General features: G+C 50.1%; 1 protein-coding gene across 2 annotated transcripts; it reads right to left on the bottom strand.

Moving 5' to 3' along the window:
• Positions 1–1,534: 1,534 nt before the first annotated feature.
• Positions 1,535–22,369, bottom strand: TOM1 (target of myb1 membrane trafficking protein). 2 transcript variants are annotated; one of them, XM_050324767.1, is made up of 16 exons: positions 22,263–22,369; positions 14,799–14,883; positions 12,981–13,059; positions 12,672–12,821; positions 12,425–12,559; positions 12,054–12,200; positions 10,916–11,032; positions 10,340–10,473; positions 9,867–9,900; positions 9,189–9,297; positions 8,056–8,176; positions 5,617–5,692; positions 5,126–5,188; positions 3,394–3,453; positions 3,041–3,077; positions 1,535–2,944 (listed from the first exon to the last, which is right to left on the bottom strand). In XM_050324767.1, the coding sequence occupies exons 1-16, from the start codon at positions 22,312–22,314 to the stop codon at positions 2,796–2,798; spliced, it is 1,548 nt and encodes a 515-aa protein (XP_050180724.1). In that variant the 5' UTR covers positions 22,315–22,369; the 3' UTR covers positions 1,535–2,795. The 2 variants fall into 2 exon arrangements, with proteins under 2 accessions (XP_050180724.1, XP_050180725.1); XM_050324768.1 differs by lacking the exon at positions 5,126–5,188.
• Between the last annotated feature and the right edge of the window lie 647 nt (positions 22,370–23,016).

A 23,016-nucleotide genomic window follows, 5' to 3' on the forward strand; every position in this document is an offset into this window, starting at 1 on the left:
GTCCCTTGACTTCTAGTGTCCTCCTGAGGGCCACCCTGCCAGCACAAAGCCTTCAGTACAAGCTCTGTGTGCACTGACTGGGGTGGGAGTTGCTTTCCAAGGATCTGGATTCAGCAGGGGTGACAGCAGAGGCCAGAGTCAGTGCTGCATGGGTAAATCCAGTCTCTCCACACATGTGTCACTACAAACATTTGCTGTGACAAGGATGATTTGGAGATTTAAAAAAAAAAAAAAAAAGATACCTCAGGAAGCCGTGAGTGTGGTAGAAATGAACTAAAAATGCTAGAGGACTGCAGCTGTGCCAATCCCCAGTGTTTACCCTTGTCTGCCATGTGAAACCCTCATGTAGTTGGTAAGGCAGAAGCCTGTGGCTCTTCAGCTGTGCTCTTCAGAGACAAAGCACTTTGTACACTTCGTTCTACTCAAGCCCTTCTTAGGTGCAGAGTGTGGGGTCCTGGGCACAGTGGAGTCCTGCTACAGAACTGGCTGCGGGAGGGAGAGTAGCTCAGAAGTGAAGCCACAACCATTCAGCTTCAGGCAGCCCCCAGCAGAGCCACTCATGGACTCAGCAGCAAGACGGGGCAGGACGGGCAGCTTTCAGGCTCAGTAGGCTGGGCTTTCCCCTCCCCGCTACCCAGAAGATAGCATGCACACCCTGCTTTGAGGGCTGCTGCTAAAAGAGAGTTATATTAAATACATAGTAACACCTGGTTCAAAAAGGAGGAAGAGGTCTCCTGGGTCCTGCCAGAGGCATTGGGAATGCAATGGAATTGAAAATGGTGATCCATTTTTCCAAGGGACAAACTATCCAAAGATAGTATGTGCTGCCTGTCTTGGAAAGCTGAAAGAAGACACAAAGCCTCCTCCTGTCCCACAACTGCTTACAGAGGAGGAAACCCAGCACCCTGATTATTCCAGCTCTGCTGCCACCAGCTGCAGCCCAGCTTCCTTGCAGCTCTTATCCTCCAGGCTCTGCCTGAGCTTGGTACAGCTGAGACTGCAAGCAGGCATGGGGAGAGGAAGGTGCTGAGGCATGAAAAACTTCAGCTAATTTAACTCCTTCCCACAAGTCTAGGGCTCAGATGACACTTTCAACCCATTACACCTCCTTTTAAGAATCCTTCCCTCAGCTCCCACTCAGCTGCATGCTGGGGGATGGCATGGGGACAACTGAGAATGCCCTGTGGATACCAGAGGGCCCTTTCGTAGCAACTGTTTCTTGCATGTCTTTTTAAGTGACTTATGGGCTGCAAGGTGGGTATTCAGATCTGGTCACAAGGCAGAGAGGGAAAGGAGAGGAGGTAGCTCACCCTCTGGCTATTTTGAGATGGGCTGTAGTCACTGACCCAGGAGGCTGGTAAAAAGCAGTGAGCACCTGCCTTGGCTCCCATCACTCTTGGCCCCCATGCCGTGCCTCCTCGCAGCATGACAGTGTCCTTGCCTTTTCATGGAAAGAAAATGTGGCTGCATGGTTTCACTCCTCCCCACAGGATCCTCCCCTCCCCACGCCAGCACTGACAGCACACACCATATCTTCAAGGGAGGCTCAAGTCTTTGCTCCTTTAATGTGCAGTAAAAAAAGGCAACTCTCCCACACTCAGCAAGAAATCCCACAAGCAGGAGCCCTGGGCTTGGCACCCTCCTCCCTGGTTTTCCTTTACAATCAGGCAGCATGTGAAGTTTGCTCCAAAGGGTTTTGCTCCTCATGTGCAAAGGAGCTTCTGGCTGCTGTAGGGCTGCTTGGCTGGCATGAGATGATGGATGTCTCGCTTCGCCCCTGTGCTCACCAGTTGAACTGCAGCAACAGCGTGTTCCCCCCAGTGGTGTAACAGTGCCAATGTAAGGGCCTCCTGCTTTAGGGAACACAGCTCTGCGACCCCAGAACACACAGGTACCCTGAGGGAGTCTGTATGGAGAAACTCCCCACACCACGGCACGATGTGGTGGAAGGCATCAGTGGAAGTGAGAGAGGGGGGTAGGATCACATCAGGAGAAAAGTATAATAATGGGAGAATTAAATTAACTGCAGATAGTTTGCTGAAGGCACATCCTACCCCATAGGAGACAGCCCCTTCAGCCTGGGGTACCGCTTGCAGCTCAAGCCCTGTGTGCTGCCAAGGGCCTGGGTAACTGGCTGTCTTGCAATGAAAACATCTGGGCTGTGGGTAGGATTCTGGATAAACTGATGGGGAAGGGGAGGAAGGGAAGAGGAAGAGAAGGGGTTATGAGTGGGAAGGTGTTGCATACCACAAGCACTTGTGCAAGAGAGATTAGAGCAACAGGGTCCCTCTACCATTAGTGTTCCTCCTTGGCCACCAGTAATGCTTCACATCCCTGTGCTTTCCAGTCTAATACTGGCAGGCAGAGGGCTGAAGATCCATTCTAGGGAAGGGGTGAGGGAAGAGGCAGGCAGGAATGATTTCAGCAGCAGACTGCAGCCTCTCCTGTTTCTTGGGAGAGATCTCTAACTACGTCACCGGAGAGTAGGATGGGGAGCTTCTTCCGGAGCTTCTTCTGCTTTGCCCACACTGTACCAAAAAGAGAAAAGCCCACTGAACTCCCACATTCTTCTAGCAGCTTTGAAACTCCCCTTCACAAGTCTATCGTGTGATATCCCTAAACACAACAAAGATTATCTGAAGTCTGAAAGCAGCTTAATAATAAAAACAACTCAAAGGTAAAAGAGGAAGAGAATGGAGGAAGGGGACAGAGTCCTTCCTCTGCTGGCCCCTGGTTGGAGGCAAGCAAAACAGCACACACAGCCTCTTGCTCCACAGCACACTGGTCCATAGCATTCACAAAGCAAACATAGCATCATCTTCCTTTGCTTGCTTCCGATGATGGCTGGCAGTTGGAGGGGAGACAGACCTCCCTGCTGAGGAGCTGGACAAAGTGGGTAGGCGGTCTGCAACTTTCGCTCGCTCTTCCAGAAATTTGTCAAACTCTAGGGAAAGAAAAGAGCAGAGCATCAGCAAAGAATGGAAGAGCCAACGTGCTGCCAGGAACAGTTAGAGAAAAGGGGATAGCTGGCATGTCTTACCTTCACTGGTGACACCTTTTGCATCCTCTGATTCTCCCTAGAGAAGAAGAAGGGCATGGTTAGAAGGAAGATAGATAAAGGCGTCTCACAGATGTGATTCTTTGCACAGAGAGAGACAAGATAGTTCTCCCCCCACTTCTGCAGTACAGACATGTGGCCCTGATCATCAGTTCATTTGCTATGCCTCCCAGAAGGCTAATTATACTGTTGCCCTGTGTCCTTGGCTTTTCCTTCCCTGCTCCCTCTGAGCAGCCTGTGCCACACATTCAGCAATCTTGCCCACCACCTGAAGTCCAGCCATGCAGAGAACTCTGGCAGGACAGGTGGCTCCAGGAAAGCAGCCCCTCACTTACCACATCAGTGGAGAGCCACTTTTCTATGTCTTCCATGAAATTGGCTTGAGGAACTGGCACCTAGGACAGAAGGAAAAAAGGATGATGAGGCCAAGACAAGAGAGGACGTTCCAGTAAATCCACTACACAAAAAGAAAGCCCAACCCAGAAGCTCACCCTCTTGCTCCACTGTTCAGTCAGCTCAGGCCCTTCCAAATCCAGCCAGTGCCATTGCAAAGCTCTCCCAGGTACCAATGCCACCGCTCACCTGCTTCCTCTCCCCGACCCATGCCCAGACATGCACAGTTTCCAGGGTATGTGCCATTGAGAGCCTCTGTGGTTTGGCAGTTGACTTTGGGGTATTACAACTAGACCAGACTTTCCATTTTGGTGAGGTGTCACTGGGTGGGAGTTGGCTGCTTGTGTTATGCAGCCAGAGGACAAGAGGTGTGCATTTCTCCACACCTCTTCCCTTCTAAAAACCAGTGACAGTCTGATGTCAAAGTCTGCAATGCTGAAGATATCGGATATACCAGGTTTGGCACCAAAATAAGGAGGAAAGACACCTGCCAAGAACCCTGGTAGGATCATGAAGCATAGCAGGATTTGACATCACACAAAACTACTGAAACAGATTAATTGAAGAGAATGTCATCTACAATTAAAGTAAATTTTACTTTCAGTAGGGATGAGGTTATCTCAGAATAATTCATGTCCCTGGTCAATTTAAGCATTGAAGACACATATTACTAGTGGACAGAGATAACCTTTAAGAAAACCAAGTCTGGTCCTTTTCTCTATGCAGGAGCTCCTGAACAAAGCTGAGAAAGAAGCAGCCCTTGCTAAAGACTCCACAAGCAGAAACATGAGAGTATTTGTGGTAACTTATTTATTAGTCTTCTAATATGTATAGCTCCCTTGCCCTCAGGAAAACACCAAGACCAAGAAAAAGAGCAGCACCTTCTTACCAAGCACAGGAAGATTTCCCCAAACCAGGGAGCAAGTGCAGATAGTTACCACAGCTGGTAGATGGATAAATGGGGATGGAAGAGGCTGTGTGAGATTAGGGAAGTTTCAAAGCGAACTGGAGAGCCTGCCCAGAGAGAAACTCTTTGGTGTAGAAGTGCATTCAAGCCAAGGGGACAGCATGTGGGGAAACTTCGTAAAGCAGACATCAGTCTGGGCAGTGCCAATTCCAGGAAGACAGGCTAACAAGCTTCAGACCTGGGAGCTGTCAAAGCCTCCATGTGCCTGAGGGAATGTAATTTTAGGAATTCCTGCTGCTAAAAGACCAAATTCAACAGCCTGAAAGCTCAAACACTCAAGCTACAGGAGGAGGCCTTGAACAGTAAAAGTCACAATGTGCTTTCCTCCAAATGGGGCAGCTTGTGCTAAGCAGGAGAGGCTGCAAGGGGGATGAATGGAAGCAGCTCATGATGCCACCAGCTAGTGCCTCTGTCCCAGATACCCACCCCAAAACAGGCCATCCTCTAGCTCAGAGTGCGTGTGCTCTCTTGGCCTCAGAGCTCCTAGGATTTTTCCCTACAGACATGTTTACTTGAGGCTGACACTCCGCCTGCTTCCTTCCCAACTCTGGTCTCCACCACTGGCAAAGACCAGGGTTGCTCCATTTCAGTTAGCAATCTCTGCTGATGTCTGCTGTGCATCCTCATGTGCTGTGCCACTGCCACTTCTACTTCAGCAGCCCCAGCCTCCTTCCTCCCTGCCGGCCCTCCACGATCTCAGATCTCACCATTCCTTGCCGCATCATCCATTTAGTCAGCTGGGCTCCATCATTAGAGGCACCAGACTCCCCCTGGATGAGAGAGAGCCTGCATTGCAGAGTGTGAGGGAGAGGGGAGGCAGTGGGTTTAGGGTGGGGGAAAGAACACCCTGTACTGGTGGCCTACTTCTCTGATTGCAGAGAGAAGGCAACTGGACTTGGAAACCTGCTTAAGATGAATAAAACATACATTTCCAGGTGGAAATTTCCCTGCAAATGTAGGGAGGATGTCCTGTGACTGACTGAGTCAACCCCAGGGTTTCCATAGTTCCGCACCTCAGGGGTTTAAAGAATGAGATATGTAGCCCAGGTAAGACATGCAGGTTGGTGGAGACTAGGAATTATCACTGGTAAGGTAAAGCACTCGATTTTTTGCAAACAGACAGCACATTTATTGCATTGGTGAGCAAGGAAGATACTCTTATTTCTGGTAATACACTAAAAGCTCTGTGGTCACTTACTGTTCCTGTGTTCTGCTGCCGGGCATCCAGGGCACCAGCGAGTCCTTTGGTGGCTTGGGGATCTTCGTACTTTACCCTGAAAGAATGAAATTAGATAATACACAGGCTGATGAGATGCCTGAGAGTGAAGAGCAGAAACTCCTAAACATATATTCAGTTATTCTGACTGCATGACTTTTCATCTCTTGCCATTCTGCTCCCAAGAGCTTCTAGAAAGGTGAGCAAAACCCCTATTAAAGGTATAGCTCACAACAAAACAGACTAATCTACTCACTGCAACATTATTATGGGATGCGACAGGACAGCTGTGGCACATGACAGGAGGATAACAAGGTATCATATGAAACTAGACACAGACTTACAGAGCTAGGTACATCAACCACACCACTTACCTTCTTCGGGGTTGACTAGAGAGAAAACTAACTCAGACTGACCAGGATATTACAGCTATTTTAGAAAGGATTTGAGTAACAAGCCCCTACATACTCACCTCACAAACACAGCTCAAAAATATCTCTTTAACTGATACAACAGAACTGATGGTGGCAGAGGCTCACTGGCCCAAGATACATATGTGAGACCAGAAGAGCCTAGTGTTGTTTCATGGTCTCCTAATGCACCATTACAGCAACTTCTTTCCACACACAGATACATCTCACCCATAATCTCCCTTATCCCATTTCTCTAGGCTGCTATCCCACATGATAATGCCACACATCACCATTTGATCCATGCAGAGTGGGGAAAACACTCCATCCATGCTAGGAGAATGAAGCCTTTCACAGAAACTCTCCACAAGTCTCCTCTCCAGCTGCTCCTGGGCCCCTTTCTGCAGATCCAGCAGACCATCAAGTGGAGCTGTTTTTGTTGGGGGCCAGGGGCTTGGGCCACCGCTGCTCAAATTTCTCAAAGAAGTGCTCATCTGTGAAGGGGCCGCTGTGGACAATGGCATCCAGGATGAAGTACAGCGCTGCTATCATGCCACTGATGAGGAAGAACGGCAGGAAAGGCTTGAAGTGTTTCAAGCACTGCTTCGCTGAGGCACACATGAAGCATGGGGGGGTCAGGAAACCCCAGCAGCCCTGCTTGTGTCTCCTGCCAGCACGTCCTGTTCGGGAGCTGTAGGGCAGTGGGTCTGTTCAGGTGAAGGGAGACACTAAGAGCAGATGCTGATGAGTGAAATGTGAAGCCTGAGCCTGTAGAGATTACCTGGCAGGAGCGCAAGTGCAGGCAGATGAAGGGCAGTGAGGAATAAATAGAAGATGTCTTGTTACTTGTGCCTCAGCCTGTTAAGGATTGCACCACAGCAAAGAGGATACAATTCCACCCCTGTCCAGAACTCCCCCAGCCTCCAGCACTGAGCGCATACCAGTGGCTCAGATTTCAGCCCCAGATCAGATGCTGTTGGCACGATTGCTTTTGTGCTGCACTGCCTCTGCCCTCAGGCAGCACACCTCACCATAAAAGTGGTGGGAAAACCCATGGACAAAACACATGAAGTCATGTGTAGGCCACAGATTTCCCCATCATGTTTACCAGAGGCAGTCTGAGGCAGAGGAATGGAAGGAGATGTCCTTAAGAGACCTTAACTTGACACGTATAAGAGACCTTAACTTGCTACTACCCAGCTGCAGGACAAGGCACCCCAGTGGATGCAGGAGCACAGGTCTTGGAGGGCTGGAGACAGCCATGCGCCCGTGGGCTCTACTGCTTGGTAGCTGAAGGAGAGCAGGGAATGACTCTGACAGGAAAGCAGTGTGAGATCAGCCACAGTCTCTCAAACCCAACAGATCTGGTCAGCACAGCCATTGTTAGCTACTCCAGAACAAGGATTTAGGAATCCATCCTGCAGTAGAGAAGACCACTTCAGCCAGTACTATGGAGATCCAGCTCTTAGTGCTTTACACCAGAAGGTCTCAAACACACTGTAGGGGAAGAAACATCAGTCCCACTTGCCAACAGGGAAACTGAGGCACAGAGCAGTGCCCTGCCCTGCCACAACTGACTGCATTCTTCCTGCACTCCAGTTCAATACTCTGTTTGTTAGGCTGCATCAGTATTCAACAGTTCCTGAACTCAACATCACCCCACTCAGGGCACATGAGACAGACAAGAAAACTCAGCCAGTCCCACTCCACACCTTCATCTCCAGACACTGAGTCTCCCGAGAACATGTGGCACCACAGTGCTCATATACAGGAACTGCTTCCTTCTCTCCATACCCAGGAGGATACTATGAAGGGGAGATGATGGTAGCAGAAAAAAGGACTGGGAGCACAGAGTTCATCCTACAAACACTATGCATCCAAAGAGCGCATTTCTGTTGCATCCTACTGTATCCCAGGAACTGCTGTTGGTTGGGATCATGGCCCCAGTTGCCCTGAGCACTCCTTCCTTAACAAGAAGGCAGGACAGGACAGAGTGGGCTGCTGCACTCACCCTCGGCGCTGCTCAGCCAGCGAGCTGCCACGGGTCAGGGCAAACATGTCAAAGTCTTCTTCCAGCTTGCCAGAGGTGTCGAGGGAGTGCAGCCCCGCGCTTACGCTGCTTGAGCCCAGGTCTGTGGGAGAAAGAAGGGTGAACAGGCAGCTCAGAGCAGTAAATGAAGGGCTGTGGGCTAGGAGAGTGCTAGATGGAAAGCTATCATCACAACAGGCTAAAGTGTTCTAGGCCCACTCCTACAGGCTATGAGTGTGCAGTGTCGAGAGTGAAGTAACAGAAGCAGTTTCTTTGCCTGCTCAGTAGAGATTTTTGGCTCAGTCTTAGGCAGAAGCATCATCATCAATTTACTGATCTGATGCCGAAGGCTAGATGTTCCTGACCATTTTAGACAGCTCGGGAGGGAATTGCTCCATAACCTGTGGAAGACCTGTGCTTCTGGGCAAGCACCTCTGAGACAGATGAGTGGCTTTTCATGACTCAGACATCATCTGAAAAAAACCTGACTTGAAAAATATCTCAGCTGGCTTGTCTGTAAAAACAGTCTTGCCAGTTTTCGGTAGTTGCATCCCAGCTGTACTGAATGTGCTCCCAGGCAGTGAGAGCTTCAGGCAGTGTTATGTAGGCTGCTGGTATATCTTGAAGAACCCTTAGGACCTCTCAGGCTTTTTGAGTAAACAACCTGTCAGATCCTGAGTCCTGAGCCCAAGATGCTCAAAGCTTCACCTTTGCAGCATAGTTTCAGCTGATTTTCTTCTTCTAGACCTTAGAGGTCAGCCTGACGCCACACAGCAAGAGAGGCAACTAGGCAATGCTGCCAGGCATGCAGAGGGGGCAATTTCATCCCCTACCTGCTGAAAGGCCTAATCCCTAGCCACAGACTAATGCTGAGGTCCTTCTTAAGGCATGTCCACCTCCTGCACAACAGGAGGTGTGGATGCCAAGATATACACTTGAGTGCCTTGGGGCATATACAAGTTTCTTCATGAGTTTATTAGTTGAAAACACACACCATTTCTCTAGGTTACTCTGTGAACATGACTATATTATTCTGAGAGATGATTCAAGGGCAAGAAGGCATTCCCGATGCAGCACAGGAGAAAGACTGAGAGGAAAACTGCATGGAAACATACTCATTCCAGCCAGCTGAGAGGAAAGGTTGTTGGTGACTTCAGGCTGTTTTAATGCAGAAGGAGTACTTGGTCCCAGATCAATCAAGCTGTTCTCTGCCTCATTTGGTGCCTTTGAAGGAAGAAAAAAGAAGATGGTGGAGAGTTTCTGAAGCTTGGACACCCTGGCCCTACAATCCTAGCTCATTAATACTGGAGAGGAAAGCCCTTCTACACCCATTGAAAGAGGCCAGTTGTGAAGCCTTTCCTTGTGAGAAGGGAGACAGTGATCAGAGAACTTGCTGGGAACAGTGTCCCAGGGCTGGGCTCAGTAGCCAGCCTCCCAGCTCTGCTAGATGTCAGTAAGTAGGGTAGATGCCGGTTCAGAGGACAGGGCAGTGCTCAGAGAAGGCTCATATGGGAATTGATCCTCCCAATATTCAGTACTGGAAAACCATAACGGCTGCTGCTGCTCTGCTCTTGCTCTCTGGGTGAGGGGAAGGCTCCCACAGGCAGGGAGGGCAAGGCTGGCAGTGGGAACTGGAGTGTCCTGCACACCAGGTGGGTCTGGTGCACCTTGCTGGGAGAGCAAAGCCTACCACTTCTAAGGGGGCAGACTGAACCTCTCTCCAATTCAGCAGGCCTAGCTGGACCTGTGGGATGCAGTCCAAGCTGCACAGAGGTGAAGTTGTTCTGAGTTACCTTGACAGGCTGTCCTGTCCGGAGGCGCTCAAACCTGCAAGAAAAATGACAGGACGCATTTCAATAGCATGTGCTTATTCACCCACAGATTTCTTATAAGGCATGGCACAGCCTGTCCCTTCCTACATAATAGGAAAGGGGGAACATGGCTCAAGGCCTAATTTCCTCTCAAGACTGAAGGCACCACAACAAGACCCACAGAGTTGATGTCTCCTGAGAGAGAAAGCTCCTTGTGATTCTCCAGAGCTATTCCCGACCAAAATGGTTTAAACATAGCTCTCCATATAGTCTTGAAGGGACAGGAATTAGTCAGCAAAAACTGAGAACTGTCTTTGTTCTCAAAGAGGGATGATACAGACTGATGCATCTTGAGTATTATACTTATGGACAGATCAAAAGGGTGGTATAGGTGGCCTTCAAGGGGCAGTAAACTCTTGTGGGAGAGCAGGGCAGAGAAGGGAGGAGAGAGGTACCTTTCATGGCGCAGAAACACGTTATTGAGGTTGTCATTGATGAGAAGCAGCTCCTCGGTGAGTTGCTCATGGAGGACACGGGGAATCAGCTCCAGTACACGCTGCTGCATGGCTCTGCATGTCCGATTCAGCTCCTGTTCAAAGCAAGGGGAAGTTACCACACAGCTCACGCTAAGGCTGAGCACTCACGGATTTGGGAGTCTACTTGGAATAGACATAGACTCCAGAGGCTACTGGGATCTATCAGGACTTTGTTGATGAGCAATAAATATTGGTGTGAGAGTTAAATTGAGTCTGGACTCTACATGGAATAATTGTATGTTTTTTGTGTAACACATTGCCCAGAAAGAAAGGCCCTTAGGGACAAATCCCCATGTGAGATGATTCCAGCCTCAGTAGTGCAATTTCCCTCCACCTACCCTGTGTCTCCCTTATCCCATTACTCCCTAATAAGCCCCACACTAAATTGTCCAGTTGTTACCCATGTCTGGCATGCATGCATCATGCTTCAGTCCATCAAGTCATTGCTAAATTTTGCTGCATGTGCCAGCCCTCCACCCTGCCAGTGTTCCTTACTTGCAGCAGCTCCAAGTCAGAAGGCTCAGCCTGGGATGGCACCAGCTCTGTCAACATCTCCGACATGACCTTTGTGTTCCCATTCACCACTTCCAGCTCACTGCGCAGCTTCCCAATCTGCAAAAGGGAAGTGACAGCTCCACCTGGGAAGACTGGGGAGGTAGCTGAGGTAGCTCTGTACAGCAGTAAATAGCACCATGTTTATATGTGTGTTCGCAGAGCTGCAGGGAACAGCCACTGGGGAATTAATTCGTCACCACTGTCGCCACTCAGTTAAGCTCTCAGGAGCCCCCAGCAGAAAGAATCTCCATTACTTACCACTGAGTTAATTTGCTGGTAACAGATGCCAGACCCTCACCTGGGACCTTTGGCTACTAGCCTAGCCTTGATTTTTAATAGCCAGCACAGGCTGCTGTTATGATTCAAATCTCTCCCCAGCTAGCAACTCCTGTGTGGCAGCCACTTAAATGGTTTAATTTCCAAAGCAGACGAAAAAAATTAATTCCCACTCAACAGGAGAGCCTCAGGTAAGTGTGCAGTTGAAGCTTTATCCCTCTGGTTTCACAAGCTGCTAATGAGCCTCTTTAGAACAGTTTGTACCCTCTGTTCTGCAAGGGAATGCAACATACTGACAGCTGGAGGTTTGGTGCTGAATATGGTGTCATATGAAGACAGGGTGAGGAAGGAGAAAAGAGGATGGGGAAACAAGTGAGGAAGCCCCAGCCTTCGGAAACCACGAGCCAGACAGGGTTGATTTGTATAAAGTAAGCAGTGAGGCAAGATAAACAAAGATGATAAGGAGGTATCTACTGAGTAAGCTTTTGCTGAACTGCATTACAAAGACCTCACTCTAAACCTTGATGCCTCTGGTCCCCACTTCTCTATAACCAGAAATTCCCTCTACCTGCAAGCAGCCCTGTCTTTGGAAAACATAACTACTCCATGATTGTGGTATCCCAGCTCATCAATGGGACCACAGTGGAGCTCTGGGGAGCTCTCGAGGGACTGTGCTTTAGAGGAATGGCTATTGAAGACAGAGGCTGGGTAAGGACCAGGACAGCAGTCCCAGAACAGTGTTTGTGAAACAGCCCCCAAACACAGAGAGTAAGGAACATCACAGGGCTTGTGTCCAACTCACCTGCTCTGGTGTGGGTGTGATGGGTGCGTTGCTGGATGAGCCCCTCCCAGTGGGTAAGGTGACAGGATGGAGGATGGACTCTATCTGCTGAGGGGAGTTGATTGCAGGTGAGTTCTGTCCGGATTGGGAGTCAGAGCTATACACAGTCTATAGACAGAGGTGGGAAAAGTGACAGAGATTTAGATGTTAGACACTCACACCTGACATTAGAGGAGAAATGTTGATGGCACCTGCTTTCAACAGTTCTTGCCTGTCCTGGAGATTCTCACTCCCCAAAAGCCCTCTAAATGCAAGACAGAGTCCCTAAAGTCCCCTCATAGCTCCAGAGTGGCAGCTGCCCAACATTCTTCTCTTCAGCAATGCTCCCATACCCTCTGTGGTGTGTGGATGGGTGACAGCATGTCCAGATCAGTCATGGGGAACTCTAGGCCCTTCCGTCTCAGGTCTTCATAGACAGCAACGACACCAGTCAAATCCGGTGAGCTACGGAAGGCATCTGCCCAGGACTGGGGAGAAGGAGACAGCACAGCCCATCATCATTTATGATACTCTACTGTACAAAAACCTAAAGACAAACACTCTCTGAACAGGTGCAGATGCTCACAGTTCTCGGCTCACCTGTATGAGGGTCAGCACCTTGTCGTGCACTATGGCAGGTGGGTTGTTCTTCGGCAGGATTGTTCTCACTAGGACACCTTCTACAAAGTCCTGGCTGGACACCAGGACATGGAAGCGGTGGCCGCAGTTTTTGACGCATGTCTCCAGGACCTTCAAAGGCAATGAAGCATTTGCTATAGACTTCTCTGCCTACACGTGTTTATTTGCCTTGTTGGCTTTAGATACATGTGTCTTTTCGGCACGTGAGCTAAAGCTCATGTTGAGCACTCAGCTTTACAGTAAAGCTGAGAAAGAGCCCTGACCACTCACCGTCAAAGCCAGCATAACTTCATGGAAGTTCTTGTTCCCTACAATTCTCTTCTTAATGGCTCGGAAAGCATCTTTGGGCCTGAGGGAGAAATGCAATGAAGAAAGATCATCAAAAAGTTGAGCCCCACCTACAGCGAGGCAAAGCAAAACAGCCACTGGCTCTGGATGCCTCATACTCTGCAGGTGTCCTTCCCCACCATGTGTTGGCTTAAAGCAATGACTGGTAAAGCAGCTTCTGCCTGTGGTTCTGCAAGAGGAGTGGGGCCCAGCTAATCACAGAATCATTTAGGTTGGAAAAGACCTTTTAAGATCATCAAGTCCAACAGCAAACCTAACACTGCCAAGTCCACCACTAAACCATCTCCTTCAGTGCTGTTCCTGAAATTGGGGGCCTCTGTGCTGATGTCTGCAACAACTCGAGGTGCTCAGGACACAAGAGAGAACAGAGTAAAAGCAATGTTAGAAACACACAGCTCGAGGAGAGGGCAAAATCCCATGGCAGAGAGACTGAAAAGGAGGACATCACAGAAAAGCTTGGCATGGGTTAGAAACAGGAAGAAGAAAGCAAGCTACAACGATTCCTGTGTTGCTCAGAGAGAAGCTGTTAAACAACATTTCCCTGGAGAAAAGGAGACTAAAAAGCTGCAGGGGAGATTCAGTGGCAAAATCTTGCCTATATTGCGGGCCTCCTTAACCATTCTCAGAGGGGAGAAACACTGTGGTCTCAGACCTCGAGAGGGCACAAATGGATCTCTAGTAGAGCACAGGAAGTGAGGCTGAGCTGGAAGAGCAGCACTGCCAGGGGAAAAGAGTCAGGGGGAGACACTGAGCCAGTGAGGAGGGAAGGACTGTATTGGTCCTTGGGGTAGCATGGTGTCAATGGATGGGCATTAGCAGGGCAATAGGAGAGCCTGTCATCCCAGAAGGGTGCAGCTGTGTTATCAGGTGTCCAGACCTCAAACAAGTGGCCACAGATCAGGGCTGAGAACTGTGGACAGAGACAGGTGTATCTGCACCATGGGAATAGCATGAAAAAGAAGTGGTGACAGATCTGTGAGTAAAGATGTTTGACTTTGTTTTCATACAACTGTGAAGCTGAAAACTGGGCTTGCTAATCCTCTGTCAACATCACTGTGGGGTAGGACAGCAGGAGTGAAACCTACATGTTTTATTCCATGTAGCACCTTCTTTTTTACATGCTGCTCTTGACATCTCCACTGTGTGAAGGAGCAGCCTCCCTTGAATTCATTGGCAAATCCCCAGGTCCAGAGTTAACAAGTCTGGCAAATTTAAGAACATCTCCCTGCAGGGAGAGGGAGACAAGGGCTCCCCCACCCACTTTGCATGAGTCTGAGTGACTGTACATGACAATACCTGAGCAGCAAACCCCAGTAGGACTTGCACAGTGAGAGGACTCAATAGCAGCTTTCTCCTTAGTCACCAGCCTGCAGATTTTTACATTCCCAGGGGAAAGAAAGAGAGGGGTATGAAGAAGGAATAAACCAAAGTGGAAGAATTGCAAATATGCCTTTGGGACATGGGAGGCAGCCTGGATTGAATCAAGGGTTCTCTGGGGACCCTGAAGGCCTGTTTGAATGGCTCCCAGCACTCACAGAGATTATACAGATGCATCTAACAAATGCTGTGGTAGATTGGCTGTGTCTCTAGGTCTCCTAGCAGAGTCTTGTCTAAGGGACTGTTGGGAAGCCTAGCTTATTACCTCTACCAGTGTATGCTACCACTGCAGCCTAGGGATGTAGTGTTACAGGGTGTGCTGGGACCCACTGCTGGATATGGACCCTTGCCAGCTCTCCTTACCCTTCTTCGGTCTCGTTAATGATGTCACAGATCTCCATGTTGAGAGCCCAGTCCTCGCTCCGTAGGGACCCATCGGTAGCTCTCTCTGGAAAACAGAAACCAAAACAGGGTAGGGCTAAGAGCAGCCCTGGCACTCTCATGGGCTGCTGTTAAGCTCTCATAACACCCCAGATCCCAGCCTCTTTCCCCCTGGCTCCCACTACAATATGCAAGGAGGCAAATCCAGCCACAAATCCCGGGTCACCAAGTGCTCCCCACTAGGTGTCAGCACCACAGAGCACATGCCTGGCTGGTGCTGGGATGGGTGGATGCTCGACTTCACCCGTGCCACCCATGCTACCGACACACACACACTGTGTGATCACTGGTGGGAAGGGAAGGGGCTCAGCATGACTTCAGCTCCACAGCTGAGGAAAGGGGGGCTTATTTGCTTTGTTACTGCAAGGCCAGAAACTGTGAGTTTGGTCTGTTTGCACTGTCAGAGCTCTAAAGTCACTCTTGGTTTGTACCACTTAAGGAGACAAAAGAATCAACCCCCCTGTTTTTTTGGTACACCAGCCCTATAAAAATAGACAAGCAAACATAAACAACCAAAGCAGGCTCTCTCTTGTTTGACATTTACACCTCTCCCCTGAACTTCTGGCCTCTGGGGAGTGTGGGCAGAAGCAAACTGCAGGCTGAAGTCGAAGCAATATTGTTTCAGCTTTGATTGTGTTCCCTTTAATTAGGAATTCCTTAGTCAGCCTTGATGTTATTTATTCAAGGCAGAGATTTGGGAAATGAGCAGCTATTACTGAGAGCACCAATGTCTCCACCCTGTAATCAGCCACGTCTCCATCCTGGCCACACCACTGACTGATGCCTTCAGGGACACCACCAGCGGCTGGGGGAAACAGAACTGCCAGCAGGGCTGGCAGAAAACCACGGGGAAACACGGAGATGCAACAAATGGCAAGCAGAGGGCAAGAATCATCCTTCCCAGCTCTCCCATCCTACAAAACACTTAACTTAGAGAACTAAAACTGGCCAGACTGGTTTGGCACTTACCAGATGCTCTTCAGGAGAGCTCAGACCCAACAGAAGTGCCTGCATTTTCAAAACTGCTGTCCCTGCAAAATCTGGGGCTGTCCCTTGCTGCTGTGGGTCCTCTACCCCTTTTCTCTGCAGAGCTGCCTTTTCCTCCTTTTGACCCAGCAGCTAATGATCCCTGTGTGGGAATGAAATTAAATGCCCATTCACGCAGTAATGGGATAAGGCCATCGCACAGGAAGAAGATGATTTTTTAATTCCTGCCTGGGTAAGCACATCCATCATGTTTTGCGATGTTCTGTTACTTAAGGGTCAGGCACAGAGCTATTCACAGCACTGTGCAAGGCAGCCTCTTATACACGTGTCCCTCCCACAGATTGCACACCACAGTGTGAAGTTATTTGCACGTTATCGCAATCCAGCCACCACCTTTTCTGTTGGCTGCAGAATGTATTGATTACACTGTGATTATGCTGATTACACTGTGGCCACAGTCAGATGGAAGAGGGCAGACAAGGGAAGGAGAGTGGTAGAATGTTCTTGATGCTCTTCCACCTTTCTGAAGGTCTGGCTACTACTGTAATATCCACAAGGTTCCTTGATTCAGGTGAACTTTTATCACTTTGAGTACTAATTTTACATAGGAATCCTGATCTCTGCCAGATCCAAGCTTCCTCAGTGAGGCACAGGAGTTAGCATCACACTGGCTGATGTGGTAGAGAATACATCCAGGGCAATGGGCATGTCTGGTGCACCAGGGCATACACCAATCAATAGGTGAAGCTGTGGTAACACATGGGGAAAATGTTTTCCATTGGGGCATCTTTGGGATCAGGACTCAGTAATATCAGAGTTCCAGATTTCCTCCTGCCGTGGGACACCACATAGTCAGCCTTGCCAGCAGGCTCAGGTCAGTCTGAAGGATTTGGCACACACGGTCACAAAGCCACCCTTCATTTGTGTTCTCCTCTGGGATTCCCTGCTCATGACACACCGTGGTTTGAAGAAGTGAGAATTTTCTCTGCACTGTTTGCTGCTGCTGGAAATGAATCACACAAATCCATTTCATTGCTCTGCTGAAAGGGAAGTCTACATCCTCTCTTCTCACAGTCTTCTCACTGCACATGGAAGGAAAAACCCACAACTCAGGGACTTGGGCTGAGCCTGCTTGGAAGCTCTGAGCTACAGAACAAACCAAGGACAAAATAAAAACTGCCTTTAACCATCAAGTCCTTGCTGTTCAAATCTCCCCAGCTCTCCTCATTCTCACTGGCATTGTACACAAGCATGAACTGAATCTGTAAACACCCTTCCCTTGCTTCCCAATGGTTGGTGGCACTCCGTAACCTGATCCCCACCACTCCTTTTCCTCCAAACACACCAATCTTGCCAAGGTCGAGCAGTAGGTTTGCTTTTCGGACAGGAATGCAAATAAACCATGCATGCTCTGGCCACTTATTTCAAAACTTGGCTTCCTCAGAAGTGACACACACTGCCTTGCTGTTGGTTCACAATGCTGTGGTCATCCTGCTACCACCACCCCTGTTCAGGTAAGGAGTAAAGGAGTAAACTTGTCATAAATGCAATGTAGGCTTATAAAATAAAAAGCTGGAAGAGCAGTATTAGGGTATATGGAAAACAGGAATGTGACCCTGAGGCAATTCCAAGCACAAAGTACTTGAATTCACCCAGTACAGATTAAGGCCTGGCCTATCTGGCCTTGGGAGAGTTGGAGCTAATGCCTTTTTAATCCTCCTTTCTCTCTTCCAAGCTCTAAGGGACTGTCCGAGCCTAATAAGATATGTTGGAGTTTTCTCTGAAATCCCGAACTTTACCCTTTTTCTAAAGCCTGCAGAAGGGAAGGAAACAAAGTCTAATTCATTAGTCACATGAAGGATCAGAGTGGCTGGCCCCATTTCATGAGCTGTAATTAGCACATGAGCTGTCTGCCCCTCATGAAATCTGAGCCCTGGATGGCTGAGGGCGGCGACAAGTCCCTAAAAACAGCGAGCACAGGAGGCAGGGCACAACTGCATGCCCAGCACTCTGCCTGGTGGGACTCATCAGGCAGCATCTCCTTCTGCATGCTAACAGCTGAGCCTGACCCGCAGCGGAGAATTCCCTCTGGCAGAGACTATCTATGAATGCCGTCTCCCTCCAAGCCCCAAACTTACTGGCTGTTGAATGTACAGGAGGCCCCTTCACGGGGTTGCTTCAAAGCCACATTGTTTTTGCAGCAAGTCCAGTTCCCCGGGTGTGACAGCATTGGGGTTTGTCTGATTCCAGTCTGCTGCCTCACAAATTGCTCAGATCGACCCAGCATCACTGAGACTGTGGTACGGGTTCAACCAGAGCATCGACTCTTTTCCTGCCTGGCATTTGATGTGCTCCTGCTGATTGCAACTAGGTTATAAAAGTTATTTGGAGTCATCAGATAACAAAGAACTCTGAGCTTAGTACAACTGACACAAGGGAGCTGTACCTTGCTTTGTGCCATGAGTGAATTTCACAACTTTGCTTCTTTTCAAGTTTATTGTCTCTGCCCTCATGCGTGGCAGGGTAGAGCCCATTGTTAAGTCTGGCAATCCAGCCCAACCATCCCCACAGCAGCACACCATCACTGCAGTCCATAATGTGGGGAAGTAAGGATCCAGGGACAGAAGATTCTGCATGGGCTCCTGTCCCCTTTGCTCCCCATCCCAAATCTGAAGCACCCATAACCAGACAGGTGCTGTTCAGAAACCCTTTCCCTGTGATATGCTTTGCCATAACAGGTCAGAAACTGTGTGCCCCTCCTCCAAATCAAGCCATTAAATAGTGCTCCCTGCAGTGATCAGTCTTGCTAGCTTTTAAGTTCCTCAGCAAAGCATCAAGTACATTCTCACCCATTCCAACAGGCATTTGAGTGCACCAGCATTCCATTGCACAAGACTAAACAGGTTCAACATAAAGCAACACAACAGTCCTTTCTCCCATCCTCCCTTCAGTTCATAAAGCCCCTGGCCCAAATCAGCACCCTGTACAAACTCTCCTTGCTAAGCCTCATGCTTTTGCTTCCCTTGAAGGAACTTCAGCTCTGTCAGGACTCTACCATTTAGCTGTATCACCTCTCCAAAGACTGAGGGGACAAAATGCTTTCTAGAGATAACAGAGATATAGCTCCAAAGCTAACGTAAGGACGGTGATGGACACAGACTATGCTGACATAGTGCTATGTGTTTTTGGGTCTCTAAACTCCTGCTTCTTTCCTGTGACTCAGCTCAAACTCTCAGGGATCAAGTGACTCTTCAACTTCTGCCTTTTCCCTTTCTCCTCCACACAGAGTGGGCACAGAAGACAAGACAACACCTCTTGGAGAAGTACAGCCTTGCAGGGACCCACCTGGCTCCAACAGGAGAGTGTTACTGACAACTGCTCCCAAGGTCCCAACTCATGGAGGGGCACAGTGATACCTGCAAGGTGGGATCCAAATGGCTGTGGAGATTTTTCTAGCATATTGTGTTATATCTGCCCCTCTTCCTCACCCATGCGCCTCTCTTACTTGCTCCCTCTTTACATTCTCAACTTGTACTGGTTCTTGTGCTTAAAACAACTCCCAACCATAAAAAATCCTCATCTCTGTGCTACACCGTTATTCCTCTGCCTTGCCCGCCCTCACACGCTGAAATAAACCTACCTCTGTCCCTTTCGGTATTGCTATAATTAACAGTTTATTTCAGACTTCCAGGGTAAGGAGAGAGCATTGGTGGTTTCCTCTCCGTTCTCTCACTCAGAGGGAATTCACCTTCTTGAAATTAGATTTTCCATTTTGAAAGTGGAAAAAAGCTTCTCTTAGCTCTGAGATGGAGGTGCTGTGGATTTCCCTTTTGAGGGGGGAATCCAAACTACAATGCTTCATCACTCTGGAAAATTTCCCACTGGTAAGAAGTACTGTGTTTAAAAAAACCCTCACACACAAAAAATAAATACTGAAAAAACAAACAAGCAAGTCTGTATTTCTCTTACTTGGGAAGAGACATCACAAACAAAAACAGGACAGAGGCAACTTTTGTGACTAAATCTCAGAACTGTGAGTAAGAAACTAGAAAACCTACTCCTCTGCAACTGACTCATTCTGTGACAGATCACTGAGATTATCTCAGCATTGGATTCCTAGTCAGCAAAATAAATGGGTCTTACTAGATTAACATTACTGAAGGAATTTGAGAACATCACTGCAGTGTGCCACAGAGGATTTTTTTAATATTCCTTAGCCTTCATCTAAAGCTATTTTAGACCTCATAAACTATATCAAGCATACATGACTTTGCCTAAGTAATTTACAAGGACGCAGCATTAGCTTTTTGCAGACAGCCCAAAGCAGCAGCACTATGCAGGTTTGGTGATCAGGCTCATGGGTTAGACACAAAGCTGCCACTGACCTACCAAACAAGTTTGGGTAAGTTATGTTCGCGTCTCAAATTAAACAGGGAAGATAGCATTTATCCATGTCCCCAGGATGTTGATAGACAATGTTCAAAAGGAGAAAACATTAATATTTTCAACCACCACCCCTTTCAAGTCCTCCACACTGAGTTCCTTTCTCATCTTCTGTAATTCCTCCACCCCTTTGAAATCAGATAACCCCATATAACCCCAGTCACTAAGACCTCCCTACTATTATACCTCTATTACTAAGGATTCTCAACTCTTCTTTGACAACACTCTTGCAATACCTTTTTTCCCTCTTCTTTGCTGTTGGTTTGTTGCTTGGGAATCCCTTCTTTAATTGAAGCAAAGCCCAGAGGGACCCCACTTACAATCTGGTTACTATACTGACCAGAAGATCTGGAGGGCAAGAAGGGATCTGTGACATCTTCAGATTGCCTCTACCCAAGCACAAGGACATATCTGATACAGTCACTGAGAGAACAAAGAGCATTCATTTGGGAAAGGGCAGGAGACAGCTTTTCCTGGAACGTGTGATGAAACATGTGACGTTCTTCTGGGGAGATGCTGAAGATCATCTGGAGGTTTTTGATAACAGAATGCTCTCTGATGATTCATCCCCCACCTTGCTGTAGTGCATCTGACTTATGTGGCCCAACACCAGAGTGGCACATCGCAGTGCCACTGACCCACTTCTGGACAGTGCTTAGGGCAGCTTCTAAAATAAGCAGTGCCTACAAAAGCATTACTCAGAGCAGCTGCTTGCTCCCTTCCCGCTCCAGCCACAGCAGCCCATTCACCCACGCGAACGCATCAAAAATTACTGAATCCAGGACCAGATGTGCACAGCGAAGAGCTAAGGTCTGACAAGTGACCAACAGGAAGAATGGAAGGGCACAAACTCACAGATGGAGAGTTTAAATGGGCATCAACCTTCAAGTGCAATTGGAAGGCCCTTAGGCAATTCAACATGGGAAGTACAGGTCTTCATTCTAATTATTTCAAGAACTGCTCAAAGAACTGATTTTAAGAATCTCTGTTCCGACACCAGTGCAGCTGCTGATGGTCTTGTTCTAACTCTGGTCTCGCTGCTCCACTTTCTCAGACCACATCTTTCTCCCACGTTCCCCAAGCTGCCCTGAGCACAGGGATTGCGGGAGACCAGCCAGGTCACAGCGCGGGCGCAGTGTTAATTGCCAGAGCTGGTGCTCAGTGCCCTGAGCCTGCCCGGGCCGCAGGGAGCTGCTCTCCACAGCCCTGACGCTCGTCCCACAGCTCAGCGCAGGGAGGGTCGGGGCAGCCGCCCTGGGTGCCCAGAGCGCACGACCTTCGGCTGCAGGATGCTGGTCCGACTGGGTGAGCCGCACGCCACAGGGACAGGCCAGCCCGGAGCTGCTGTTCCTGCAGCCCCCTGTCCGCACTGCCCCCGCTGTTCCCTCTGTCCCCGCTGTCCCCCTGTCCCCGCTGTTCCCTCTGCCCCCTCTGTCCCCTCTGTCCCCGCTGTCCCCACTGTCCCCTCGCTCCCCTCAGCCTCCGAGGGTGCCCCTCGTGCCACCGCTGCTCACGCGCCCCTACCCCCCCGTGCCCAGCCAATCAGCGTCTCCCACCGTGCCCCCGGCGCGGCCCCGCCCCCGCCGCGAAGCCCCCGAAGAGGCGCTGGCGGGAATGGCCCCGAGCCAATCACGGGCCTTGGCAGCCTCGGGGGGCGTGGCCCGGGCCCCCGGCCCGCGGCCCCTTTAAGCGAGCAAACTTCACCCCGAGACCCCCTCGAGCCCGGATTGGCTGGAGGGGCCCCCGGCGGAGCCGCCTCGGGCAGTGCGCCCGCTATTGGTCGGCAGTGCCCGTCACTCAGAGAGGAGCTCTGCTCTGATTGGTCAGCGCCGGCTCGGTCCCACCGCGGGGGCGGGGCCCGGCGCTTCCCCGAGGAAGGGTCTGTCGGGCGCCCCCGGGGCGACGGGGGCGAGGGGGGTGCGGGTCCGCGCGGGGGCCCGGGGGCGCGGGTCTCACCGATGCGCTGCCCCACGGGGGAGCTGAAAGGGTTCCCGAGCAGAAAGTCCATCGCCGCCGCCGCCGCGCCGCGATCAGCTGACGCCGCCGCCGCCGCCGCTCACGTGACCCGCGCGCCGGCCGGGGCGGGCCCGCCGAGCCCCGCTGTGACGCCACCGCCGCCGCCGCCGCCCGGGAGGGGCCCCGGGCCGGCCCCACCGAGCCGCGGAGCCGCCGTGCCGAGGGGCGGCGACTGCCGGGACAGGTGTCCTGCCGGCCCGTAGCCTCGGCCCGCGGGAACCGCTTTCTGCAGTCGCTTTCTGCAGCCACACCGAGCTCGTGCAGAACACCCAGAGCGGTGCCCGAGTCGTGGAAAGCCTGTAGCGATGGGGTTTTAGTTTTCCAGGGCCTGGTGTGGGAGCATACTTGTAGAAATTGGGAAGAAACTCTTTACTGTGAGGGTGGTGAGGCACTGGAACAGGTTGCCCAGAAAAGTGGTGGATACCCCATCCCTGGAACTGTTCAAGGCCAGGCTGGATGGGGCTCTGAGCAGCCTGGTCTAGTGAAAGGTGTCCCTGTCCATGGCAGGTGCTGCAATGATGAGCTTTAAGGTCCCTTCCAACTCAAACCATCCCGTGACCCCGTACAGGTTGGTTGGTAAGGCACAGTGTTCCGTGACCTGCTCCTGGCCTAATCCCCCGCCCTGCCCAAGCTGCAGCTGCAATCAACCAACACCCATACCCGGAAAATGGGGACATGTTAACAGCCAGCACAA

This window comes from Myiozetetes cayanensis, unplaced genomic scaffold, assembly GCF_022539395.1.
Source record: "Myiozetetes cayanensis isolate MyiCay16 unplaced genomic scaffold, myiCay2020 scf3, whole genome shotgun sequence".
NCBI classification, from domain to species: Eukaryota; Metazoa; Chordata; class Aves; order Passeriformes; family Tyrannidae; genus Myiozetetes; species Myiozetetes cayanensis.

Coding starts and splice junctions, on each gene's coding strand:
- TOM1 (XM_050324767.1), bottom strand. CDS start 22,314: ATGGACTTTCTGCTCGGGAACCCTTTCAGCTCCCCCGTGGGGCAGCGC. Junction 9,298..9,866: donor GGACAGGACAGCCTGTCAAG/GTAACTCAGAAC, acceptor CTTCCTTCAAAG/GCACCAAATGAGGCAGAGAA. Junction 8,177..9,188: donor CTCTCAGCTGGCTGGAATGA/GTATGTTTCCAT, acceptor TTTCTCCCACAG/ACCTGGGCTCAAGCAGCGTA.